General features: G+C 34.1%; 1 protein-coding gene across 1 annotated transcript in view; it reads left to right on the forward strand.

Moving 5' to 3' along the window:
* LOC109218736 (protochlorophyllide-dependent translocon component 52, chloroplastic) overlaps positions 1–4,579 on the forward strand; it is a 14,598-nt gene extending 10,019 nt beyond the window's left edge. The window contains exons 2-7 of the mRNA XM_019383117.1: positions 1,527–1,714; positions 1,974–2,063; positions 2,159–2,345; positions 2,452–2,649; positions 3,604–3,791; positions 4,180–4,579. Of these exons, the coding sequence (XP_019238662.1) occupies positions 1,527–1,714; positions 1,974–2,063; positions 2,159–2,345; positions 2,452–2,649; positions 3,604–3,791; positions 4,180–4,435 (1,107 nt within the window). The 3' untranslated portion in view covers positions 4,436–4,579. The remainder of the gene's footprint in view (positions 1–1,526; positions 1,715–1,973; positions 2,064–2,158; positions 2,346–2,451; positions 2,650–3,603; positions 3,792–4,179) is intronic.
* The last annotated feature ends 8,286 nt before the right edge of the window (positions 4,580–12,865 follow it).

Genomic DNA, 12,865 nt, shown 5'->3' on the forward strand with positions numbered 1-12,865 from the left:
ATCACCTTCTGATAGACGTTCTACGTCTGGATATTGTGTCTTGGTAGGAGGAAATTTGGTGTCCTGGAAGAGCAAGAAACAGAATGTGGTTGCTCGGTCTAGTGCAGAAGCAGAATATCGAGCAATGGCTATGGCGACATGTGAGCTAATTTGGATCAAACAGTTGCTCAAGGAGTTGAAATTTGGTGAGATTAGTCAGATGGGACTTGTGTGTGATAATCAAGCTGCTCTTCATATTGCGTCAAATCCAGTGTTCCATGAGAGAACTAAACACATTGAGATTGACTGTCACTTTGTTAGAGAAAAGATACTCTCGGGAGATATTGCTACAAAGTTTGTGAAGTCGAATGATCAGCTTGCAGATATTTTCACCAAGTCCCTCACTGGTCCTCGTATTAACTACATATGTAACAAGCTTGGTACATATGATTTATATGCACCAGCTTGAGGGGGAGTGTTAGAATAGTCATGTAAATAGGAGTAAATAAATAACCCTAATCCAATATATGTTAGGAGTAGGACATGTTATGTGTGTATATATATAGGGCTCATTGTAACATATGTATATACATCAATAATATATTTTCTCCCGTACTTTCTCACATATGCCAATGACGACTAATTTGAGATGGTAGGCTTGCTTTTTTCTTGTTTATAGTTCTTCAATCCCCTTGTATGCGTGTGTAGGGATAAGTGTGAAATTCACCGAACTTCTAGTTTTGTAGTGATCCCTAATATGCCGCAAAAGATAAATGATTTAGTATAGGAATGAAGCGGACCTAAATGGAGTGGAATGAATATGAGGACTCATATAGCTGACCACAATTATTTTGGGATTGAGACGTAATTTATTGGCAGTTCTTCTGCCCATTGGTTCAAGAACTATAATGACAAACTGATTTGTTGACTGGAAGATGTTTGCCAGAGACTCCACTTTGTTAAAAATAAAAACAAATTAACTAGAGAGAATTTGGATGAAATAGTTAAATCAGTATGCTCAGATATTAATGCCAATTCTAATAGTAGAACACATAATACACTATTGTCCTCGTAGCTCAAGATATAGTTCAACCATTTGCTTTTTCTCTGTCTGCTATTCTGAATTTCTTGTAGGAAACTTATTGGTAAAGAACCAAGTATTTTGCATTTTGAGATCCTACATTTTATGCATAATTTACCATGACATCTATTTGAAGACTTAAGCATTTGGGTTCACAAATTAAAAGTGAAAGGATAGTTTACCACCTTCACCTGTGTGGCCTTGGTCCTTTATGATGGTGATCGGGAGTCCATAAGAACTGGTACAGGCTTTCTTTTATTTTATTGTCTGATGAAAGATGTCGAAAGCTCTCTTAAGTTTTTTCACCTCTTTCCTTGAGAATGTAAATCTTCATTTTCCAAACACGTGAAGTTTGTGTTAAGTACTTCTTGGAATTGGTTATAGCTAAGCCCTTGTATTTGACAACAGTATCGCATTAGCTTTTCTCAAGGTAGTTGGGAATGACATTTTTGTACTAGCTGCGCAGGTTCACACGTCCAAAAGAGCTTGTGCAACTGTTTATCCAAGTTGTGTGCAAAATGATATTCTTTGGTTTTGGCCAAATTCTGATCCCCTATACAAGGACATATATCTGAAGAAAAGGCCTCCTTACATCCCTGAACTGGATGACAGCTCGTTTTCGAAATCTTTCATAGTCAGAGATATATCATATGGGTAAGCAGACACAGACATCCAACTATCTTTGTGAAGAAATGCGTGCACTTTTTTGTAATAGAAAAAGCTGGTTGTTGTTTTTTACTTTTTTTCTTGGAGGGGGGAGAGGGTTGACACCTTTAGAATCTGAAAGGCGTGTAATGAAGGAAAACAAACCTGCTTCCTTTGAATTGATGTCAAAACATAGGTCAATAATGTTGCAAAGCTCGCTTACTTTCCTATTTTAGTTATAATCTGTAACGAATCTGATAAATTTCAGGTATGAGCTTCTGATTGAAAACCTTATGGACCCAGCTCATGTCCAATATTCACATTATGGCATAATGAATGTTCCACAACCTCCCAAAAGATAAGAAGCTTATACAATTCCTTACATATTTTATTCTATATTCTTTTATTTGCATGTGTAGTAACTTCACCCGACTAACAGCATAGTTCTTGCACTGTGAAGGCTGATAGGGAAGGAGGAAGACCGCTCGATATAACTGTCACGAAACTGGATGTAAATAGTATTACTGCAAACCAGGGACCTGGACGGAACACATTTATTGCACCTTGTCTATATTATAGTCTTTTTGCTTTCGGAGGAAATCAGGGTAAAACATCTGCTGTATCATCTGGAGCTGTACAGGTAATTTGACTTTATGGTGGTTGTGCTTCATATGCTAAGTCTTTTTCAGCATGTATTTGGTACTCTTTGCAGCCGCTTTAAATATATATATATATATTCCATGCAGGAAAAACCTTCAACTGAGAAGCAGAAAAAAGCACTATTAGTTTTCATCTGTATTCCAGTTAGTCCAGGTCATAGCAGAATTATTTTTGCATCTCCAAGAAACTTTGCCACTTGGGCAGATCGAATAATTCCACGTTGGATATTTCACCTGGGGCAAAACTTAATTTTGGATTCAGATTTATATCTTCTTCATGTGGAGGTAATACACTTTCTTTATTGTATTTTTTCAATTTCTTTGTTGTTCTTGTTAAATTTTAGTAGTTCCTTCAAAAGTTTATAACTTTCAAAAAAAGGGAGAAATTTTAGCTTCATCTTATTGGGAATAATGACTAAAATAAATAAAGTATTTATATGAATTTGTGGATATCTAAGTGCTTAGATTCAATTGTTGGTTGGTTTTCAAACTAAATTTAATATTGGACATTTGGATTCCACCTCTACTGTTGTCAGTATTTGTGAGTTTTAACCTCTGTCTGATGCATTGAAATATTAAGGTCCCAAATGAGCACTTATGATCTTGAGGATTCATAGTGCCGACCCCAACTAGCTTGGGATTGAGGCATAGTTGTTGTTGTAGCCTCTGTCTGATTCAGGCAGAATGTAGTTTTAGATTAGGAATTAAGAATTCTGATTTTCACATGCCCGAATCCTTAAAGATGCTTACTATGTACAACGACCCTTTTCTTGTTTACAAGGACCCTGTCATGTCCCACGAAAAGGAAACAAGCATATCCGTTGAACTAAATTTGTTGAAACCACTTCAAGTACCAGACACTAAAGTAAGACTTCTGGTCAAAACTAACAGTGGAGAGCCCCATTTAGCCATTTAAACTTCGTCAAATAGTAGCTTCTGGAGCTGGAACTATCAGTAGGAACTTTATTAACATTTCAAGTACAATTGAGAAAATGATTGAGGGGAGTTAATGAGTTTGCTATTGTAGGGTCGTATAAAAAATTGCCCTATGATTTCAGTGCCCGTTTTACCACCTCTTTTTTTAAACAACAAATTAATCTAGAGCATAGGCCCGCTATTGGGTGCATAAGATATTGCATGACTGTATGTTAGCCTCAGGTGAAGCCGTGGTGTGAAACATTGGCTTGTATAATATGACTAGTCTTCCTTTCTCATTCAATTTGTTTTTTCGTTTTGAAGGAGCACAAGCTAAAGGAAATTGGTCCCTATAATTGGCATAAAGCTTGCTATATGCCAACGAAAGCAGACGCCATTGTTGTTGCTTTTAGAAGGTGGTTAAACAAATATGCAGGTGGCCAAGTTGATTGGCGCGCAAAGTACAACGGAGACCTCCCACCAACTCCTCCCAGGGAGCAGCTGCTGGACAGGTTCGTTCCCACATTTCTAACGTAGATTCTTGATTCTAGTTTTAAACGATTCTTGATTCTAGATTCTTAAGAGTGTAATGTTATTGAGTATGGGTTCTACTGTACCCAGTACTTTCGGCGTGAAGCATAAATTTACGTGAAAAGGTCTACTATAATTATAATATATACTTACCCATAATTTTAAGTATACAACGGGTTCAATTCCAAGAACCTTAAAGATTGAACCCATAAAATTTAGATCTTGGATCCCCCTCTGATTAGATTATATCTTAAATAGTCTTGAAAACTATCTTAGGAATGCTTTTACTAGATCTTTCACTTTGAGAACCTTTTTGAGACGAAGACGATGAATTAGCAGTAAAGATAATATGGTTAAGTTTCCTTTCAGGTACTGGACACATACGGTGAATTGCACGAGTTGCAATTTAGCGTACAAAGGTCTCAATGCCCTTGAAATTATACTGCAGATCGCCTCAATTGGTATGATCGGAATTGTTGCTGCAGCTAAGCAGGGTACGTTGTCTATGGTCACGAGGTATTCTTTGGTCTCCGTTGCATTACTATGCTTCGTGGGCTCGAGGTGGTTATCTCACTTTATATACAAAAATTTCCATTTCCATGACTACGACCATGCCTTCCGTTGAAACACATTATAAGGTTTCTACATGATCTTAGCTGCTAAATACAAGTTATATTGTTACTTTGAAGTATTGTCCTCTTTTTTCATGTCTGAACTTGTTATCGTCTGATGTTCACTTAAATGGCAACAAACATAGCTTCCCTTTTAATGGCTCCTATGCGCAAAACATGCTATAGAATATACTAATAGAAAATAAAAACATGCAGTAGAAGGAAATAAAAACTTCTTGAAAATATAGCTTATAATACGGAATATGTAATGTAGTAAAACCGAAATACCTGAAAATTATTTAAGTTTGTGAATCTAATACTGAAATGGAGTAAAGGGCTTTTTAACAAACCTACAAGTTGTAGAAGGAATGGGGAAATTTAGTGTTATCAGATGAAACTGTTTAAAATGGTGATTTTTAATGCCAAGTATTCTATTCTACTTATATATATATATATATATATATCTTCTGCGCTCCACTTACTATAACTTTACCTTGTATAAATCATTTCCTTAACTAAACACATAACCATATTACTTTTTCATGATAAATTTCCTAATATTTTGGATTTTGAAATATGAAATGTATAATTTAGCATTGTGATATGCAAAACTTACGTTTCCAATGGTTAAAAAAAAAAAAAAATGAATTTTGGTTCTTTTTCAATATCTGTTTAATGAAACATCTTTTCTTTCTAGACTCTTATTATGGTTTTGAAAATTGAATGCAAGAATTTTGCATCTTACATCTCTAATACTACAACAACAACAACATACCCATAATCCCACTCTTACATATCTAATAGTTTTTTTAAAAAAACTTCTTTATTTAAGAGTTAGGTTAGCCAAAGTTTATTGGCAACTAAATATTTCTAATTATTTTATTTAGGTAAATATTCTGAATATTTAAAATTTTAAAATTACAAATTGCTTGCTTAATATTTAAAATTTTAAATTATCTACAATTTTATGAATAATTGTACAAAGGCATGTACGGAATTGTAGATTCCGTGTTTGCAAAGGTAACGAAATGTGCTGATAAATACTAAATTATCATCTACTATTAATACTTTAACTCAATATTGAATTTTAGAAATACTTTTGAAATGACATTTAACAATTACACGTTAAGTATACCTAGCTTGAAACTATTTACATAGTTTTTAAATATTTTATACTTATTGATAAGGGGTATACTCGCAAAACGCGTATCCTAAAACTACCACTATATTAAAAACACGAAGTTCCTTAGCGAAATATCGTTCGCCTTTTTTATCCTTTAATAATAAGTTTAACTCTAGACAAAATAGTTATTTAATTATTTTCCTAAGAACATTTAATTATTTTTCTAATTCTTAGGACTTTGAAAAAAAACTAAATTTTATTTATTGAATCCTACCTAATTAAAATTAGATAGAAAGTCCTAATATTAAAATTTTAAATTCTATTTAGATTCTACCACTTCAATCGGAATAAATACATCAAACTGAGTACCAATGTAAATATTTAAACTTTTACTAAAGTTACGTACCTTACATAAGTAAAAGTATATAAAAATTATAATTAAATATGTAATATAGGAGTTCTAAAATAAAAGCATACTCATAATACTGCATATTTTTAGGAAGATACATAATGCAAAATTTCTTCCTAAATTGAGTAATAGATAAATAGGACACAATAATTATTATTTTAAAAACTTATACCTTTTTATTTAAATTTCTTTTACAATAACTCATAAATAGTTTTCAATTTAAAATTTATGTAATTCTTTTAAAATTTTACATTTATTAATACTAGATACACGCGCAACGCGCGTACCCTAAAGACTAGTTATACGAATAATTGCAGCAGACAAATCCATTTCCATATCTGGCAATTTCTTATATATAGCTTACCCTTTTCTATTTATGTTTGTGGGGAGACAGATTTTTGATTTTTAACTCATTCATCTCATTATTCATTAGAGGAAAATTTAAATTGTTATCAAATCATCTTGTAATACCTTTTAGTATGGTTAACTTCGATAATTCAGTTCTAAAACGCTCTTAATATAGCGACTGTATCAGATACTATTTGGGTCAGTAAAATACATGCACAATGTTTTATGAGGTAGATTGGTAAAGTCAGTTGAAAAAAGACATATTTTTTGTTAGTTTTATATCTGCAATGATAAAACACTAAACTTCTTACGTGTTGCAAGTGCTCCTGCTTGGGAAATGTTAACCGATCTTACAAGTGATTCTTGCCTTCATCACACAGCAATACTTTTTAAGCAAGATTTCCCATGGTATTCATTACGCTCAAACAATATTTATCAAAATAAAACACGCTCTAATCCAAAGTGTTGCTCCCGGATAGACCAGAGAGAAGCAGGAAGGGTATGACTGAAAATAAATGGAACTTGAATGGTTATTTATGGGTCCAAAATCCTATTCCTTAAAAACGGATTTATGGGCCCACTTATGCTAACCTAAAAAAAAAGGATTTTTTTCCTAACTATACCATATATGAAACCTTATTACCAAATATGTGCATAGTATGTATATTACCCGTCCAGTCCACAGTTTATCTACAATTTATATACCATTCGTTATTTAGGCAGAATCTGCCATTTTTAGCGCGCGAAAAATCAACCATAGAATCTGGATTGATTTATTCCACATTAAATTTAAAATTTGAAACGGAAACGAGATCTCGAAGCTGCGTAATTTTGAAACGGAAAGGAGATTTCTGTTCTTCATCTTCATCTTCATCTGTTCTTCCATATATTTTCCACCATTGATAGCCATTTAAAAGCTTGAAAGCTTTGAATTCAAAATTGGTTTTTCAAAAATCATTATTTGTTTGGATTGTGTGTTGTTGAAAATAATCGGGAATATGGTTTGGAGTTTATATCTCAATTTTGAGGGGTTTTGGTGAAGATTAGACTTGGTTTTGACTGAATTTCAGATTGAAACTCGAAGAAGAAGACATATTTCCAGAAATTGTAGATAAATTGTAGATAAATTGTAGAATTGTAGATAAATTGTAGATTGGGAAGACTAAAACTTCTACAAATCTTCTACAATTATGTCGAAAATGCCAATAATGCTACAATTGAAATGGGAATTGGGATATTAAAATTCAATGTATCCAGTTTGTAGATATCTTGTAGATAAATTGTAGATTATTTGTATTCTGGTTGTAGATGCATTGTTTTCTGTTTTCACAAATCCAAAACGACTAAAGCTTCCACAAAATCTTCTGCAAAAAACAGTCTACAATTTATCTACAATTTTTCTAATTTTTTTTACAATTTATCTACAAAAGAAGGTATGTTTTGTTTATGAAAATTAACTATAGATCTGAGTAATTATGGTATATAAATGGTAATTTGGTATACTGAAATGTAATTAACACAAACCTTAAACATTGAGGGTAATAAGGTTTCATATATGGTATAGGAAGGTAAAAATCCCAACAAAAAAAAAGTGAAAACAGCATGGGCGTATCTAGCCAAAATTTTACGGTATAGCCAGTTTTCGGATTGGCCAATCAAAAATAGCCAGCGTTTACCAAGTCAATGAAAAATAGCCACCGTTTTGCTGCAATAGAGACCGGTCCAGCATAATATACTGGAGTTTCGGTGCACTTGTGTATGAACTCCAGCATATTATGCTGGACCGGTATACTTTGCTGGCTCCAGTATAATATACTGGAGACTGGAGCACTGGTGCTCTAAACTCCAGTATATTATACTGGACCATTATACTTGCTGGAACTCCAGTATATTATGTTGGAGTTCTAGTGTATTTATGCTGGAATTCCATCATATTATGCTGGAGTTCCAGCATATTATCCTGGAACTCCAGTATAATATGCTGGAGTTCATGTATACTTATGCTCGAACTCCAGCATAATATACTGGAGTATTTTTCGGGTTTTGAACAGTGTTTTCGCTCAGATTTATCTTTACATAAAAAGTGGCTAAATTTCGATTACTTTTGAAATTGGGCTATTTTTGAATGACCAGTTGTAAATCTGGCTATTTTTAAAAATCACAGGATTTTAAGAACATGGGTGCTCCATTATCTTTAAGATAAATGTTTGGTTCGAATATATAAAATTTATGGTGATAACAAGTTGACGAGCAAACTATATTACTATTACGGAAAAGGGTCAAATATATCCCTCTACTATTATTTATTGTTCAAGTATATTCTCTATCCGATCCGGAACCCAATTGTGGTCTTTTTGGACTCAAAATACCGAAATAAGTGGAAAAAAAACTTAGTGACCAAACTATATAAAACGTGCTTTTAAACCGCGCTTTACTTTAACGTCTGTTTGGGACGTTAAGGTAAAGCTCTATTCAAAACCACGTTTTATATAAAATGCCTTTTCAAACCACGCTTTACCTGAAGCTGATAAGACGTTTAACTAAAACGTGATTTGATAAAGCGCTTTATATAAAACGCTTTAATAAACCACGCTTTACATATTCAAATACCTGTCCCATTCCCTTCCCCCACGCTCAAACCAGAAAGCAACCCCCCTCCCCAATTTACGACCCAAAAAAACTTGAGTGGACCCCACCCGTCCCACAAAAAGTAAAAAGTGTTGGTCGCACATCCTAGCTAAGGCCTTCTCTCGCCGTAGGTTGCTCGTTCGGACTCAAATCTTCAACTTTTTAACTTTCCAAAAAAACATAAATCGAGGTATTCCGATTTAGTATTTGTCCAAAGGTATTCCGATTTAGTATTTGTCCAAACTCGTATAAACATTGCATATTAGTTGTTTTACATGTGTTCTATGTTATTTTGTGTGTTTTTTGCGATTAAACTGGTATGTTATTTTTATTCGGACTTAGATATTAGTACTAAAAAAATATGTAAAAAATGAGAAATCATTATTATTTGTTAAAAGAAGTGTAAATAAGTTTTTTTTACTGTTGTATATGTATTTTCGTGAATGTTTTGTGATTAAATGTATTCGTTGTTTTTATCTGGTTTATATTATTTATTTGCTTAAAGACTAGTAATATAGTGCTCTTTTAGGGTAGTAAAATGTATTGCCTTTTAGCGTAATAAAATGTAGTGCCTTTTAGCGTAGTATCCCTGTAGTTTAAGTATCTCTTATACTCAAAAGTACGTCAAAATAATTGATAGATCAAACACAAACTCTATCCAATTATAGTCAACGTTCGTAAGAAAATAAAATGAGAAAAGAATAATATTTTTCGGATATCTTGGTGCTACTGGGCCGCAAATATCGAGTCTGGAACCCATATGTGAATATTTAATAATTAAATATTATATAATTAATAAAATTAATTATTTAATTTACAAACAAACATATAAAATAATAAAACTAACACATACAAGAATTCAGGATATCTTGGTGCTACTGGGCCTCAAATATCGAGTCTGGAACCCATATGTGAATATTTAATAATTAAATATTGTACAAATATAAAAATTAATTATTTACGTTGCAAACAAACATATAAAATTATAAAACAAACACATACAAGAATTCAGGATATCTTGGTGCTACTGGGCCTCAAATATCGAGTATGGAACCCATATGTGAATATTTAACAATTAAATATTATATAATTATAAAAATTAATTATTTAATTTACAAACAAACATATAAAATTATAAAACAAATATGTAAAATAAGAAAACTAACACATACAAGAATTCAGGATATCTTGGTATTACTGGGCCTCAAATATCAAATTTGGAACCCATATGTGAATACATAATAATTAAATAGTATAATTATAAAAATTAATTATTTAATTTACAAGCAAACCTATAAAATTATAAAACTAACATGTAATTAATGTTGTTTTAATTTACAGTATATGACATGGAGGTGCCGCCTATTCATCCCGGACCTTCCAGCGATGAGTTACTGTCGTTACAGCGCGATCATAGGTCTGCCCACATATGGGAAGGAGACTTATTGGCCCAGACTTTTCGCGTCAGGAGAGTGGACGGCATGTGAGACTTTCTGAAGGGCAAAGTTCTCCATCCCCGTATAATCAGACGCTTGCGGGATACAGGCTTCTACAGGATTTTGGAGATCGGACAGTTGCAGCTCGATTGGTCTTTGGTCACGCCCCTAATAGAGCGGTGGCGACCAGAGACGCATACATTCCACTTGCCCATTGGCGAGGCCACACATTCTACTTTTCGCTCTTCAGACATTATGAAAAAAAACTTGAGAATTTAATAAGAAGAAAAATTTATCGGGAGTTGAGAATATTTCTGAATGAATTTTTGCAAAACCCTTAACGCCTTTAAATAAGGCAATGCCCAATCCCCCGGGGGGGGGGGGGTGAATTTTTTGAAGTAAAATGCTTTTTAAAAGGGCGTTTTACCCATTTGAGTTATTGTTATGTCAGTTAAGCACAGAAGAGTTAATGGTGGGTGATCACTCCCAACTATGACTTATAAAAAAGGACTAAGCGGTCGTTGCAAATATAATCCGGTTTACAAGTCCGGAGTCGAATCCCACAGAGAACTAAGGCTTAGCTATAGTTGTTCAACATCGCTAAGAAACACAAGTCCAAACAATTTTCTAATTATAAAGATTATAATATTTATTTTTATCTAATTAACTAACAAATCTAGAAAGCCGTAAAACTATCAATTAACAAGGATAAGGATTAGAGTCAAGATTAAGGAGGTCTAGAGTTATGATTTTCCCAATTATCGGAATCCTTCCTGCTACGTTTTCTATAAATTCGCCTAAGTATTCTCTACCGATCATGAGCGCTCTGACTGTCGTAACTCTCTCCCGAGTAATTACCACAATTTACTAGACGCACTCTCCCAAGTTACGCTAGCTGGCTTTGTTTATTACAGCTCACTTTAGATTGCACCCAAGGCTTCGTTATCCCTAATCCCGCCTTTAAACCCGCAGTTATAGATCCCTCTTATACTTTGGGAGTGATGTTGTTCAACAACTACCTAAATATGCACTCTCTCCCGAGTTATGCACACTAAATAGGCACAGCTAATTGAGGATCCTGTCAATTAACTACAACAAACACGTAGTTGAACAAATAGAGAAAATACTACGGCTCAATTATATAAAAATTAATAAGAATTTATCCTACAAAAGGTTCCATCAAAATCCTAGATAATAACTTAGCTATTCATAATAGTATGTAAAACTACAATACTAAAAGTCATAACCAACAATGAAAAATAGGAAGAGGAAGGAAAAACTCGTAGAAGAATTCTCCACCTTGCTCCCAATGTGTTCTTTCCTCCTTAGGTCGAATCTATGTCTCAAATCTGTCCAACCTTTCAAAATAGCATTTTTACATGTATTTATACCAAGTAGGGTCGGGCCCAGATGAAAAAAACCCATTCCTGCGCGAACTAGGACTTAGCTCTGTAAAAATTGAACAGACGCGCCGCAGGCTGCGCCGCACCATGCGGCGCGGTAGTGTATTTTGGCTGCAGCTTCATATTTTCAAGTCAGGCACCATTTTACACTGCTGCGCCGCGCCTTGCGGCGCCCCATGCGGTGCGGCAGTGTAATTTTCTCAGAGTGAACTTATTTCGTCCTCTTTTAACATCCGGACTTGGTACACGACCTCCGAACACGATCCCGGCTTAATGTATTGGGCTTTTACTCAGACTTCAAAGCTCCAAATTTATCAATTTAGCTCCAAATTAACTTTTGAGCTCAGGATCACTTCCTGCAAGGTATAAAACACGTACTCAGTGCAATTCACTATCATTTGAACTCAAACGCGCGTAAAAATGCAGTCATTGGAATGTAATACTACGGCTAAAACACGGGTTTCTAGCCTAACATCAACACCCCACACTTAAATCATTGCTCGTCCTCAAGCAATCAAACTTCACTTTATATAGACACGACCTTTTTAAGCAACTCTCCTAATTCATTATGCCAAGAATATTTAAAATAGATTAAGCACAAAAGCGTAACATCTTAACCTCAAGATTTGACTCACAAGTACCACGCATTATCACTCGCCCACTTACTCTAACATAGAGGTCAATGACATTACCTTTCCTTCATGAATCAAGTGCCCTCACACAACCAATGAGAGTAGTCCCACACAATAAAATTTAAGAACATTTAGGAACACAAGATAGAAAGAATTCACTCACTTTCAAAAATAACATTCATATGCCACAAAAGATGCACCATAGGATTGCCCGTAGTGTACTACTCTACTAATCGAGCTCATTCAGTCTAGGATCAAGTAGGACTTTATTTGGTTGTAATGTAGGCTGCGGGACGGGTAGGATACATTTAGATATAAGAGTGACTACACCTCCCTAAGCACTTTAATACATACACTTTAACATTTAAACCCCATACTTATGTCAAACCAAAACTCCACCTTCACATCAATGTGTATTACCCCATTCTTCTTTAAGCACACTTACATCAAGAGCCACCATTTATC

Source organism: Nicotiana attenuata, unplaced genomic scaffold, assembly GCF_001879085.1.
Source record: "Nicotiana attenuata strain UT unplaced genomic scaffold, NIATTr2, whole genome shotgun sequence".
In the NCBI taxonomy this organism is placed as follows: domain Eukaryota; kingdom Viridiplantae; phylum Streptophyta; class Magnoliopsida; order Solanales; family Solanaceae; genus Nicotiana; species Nicotiana attenuata.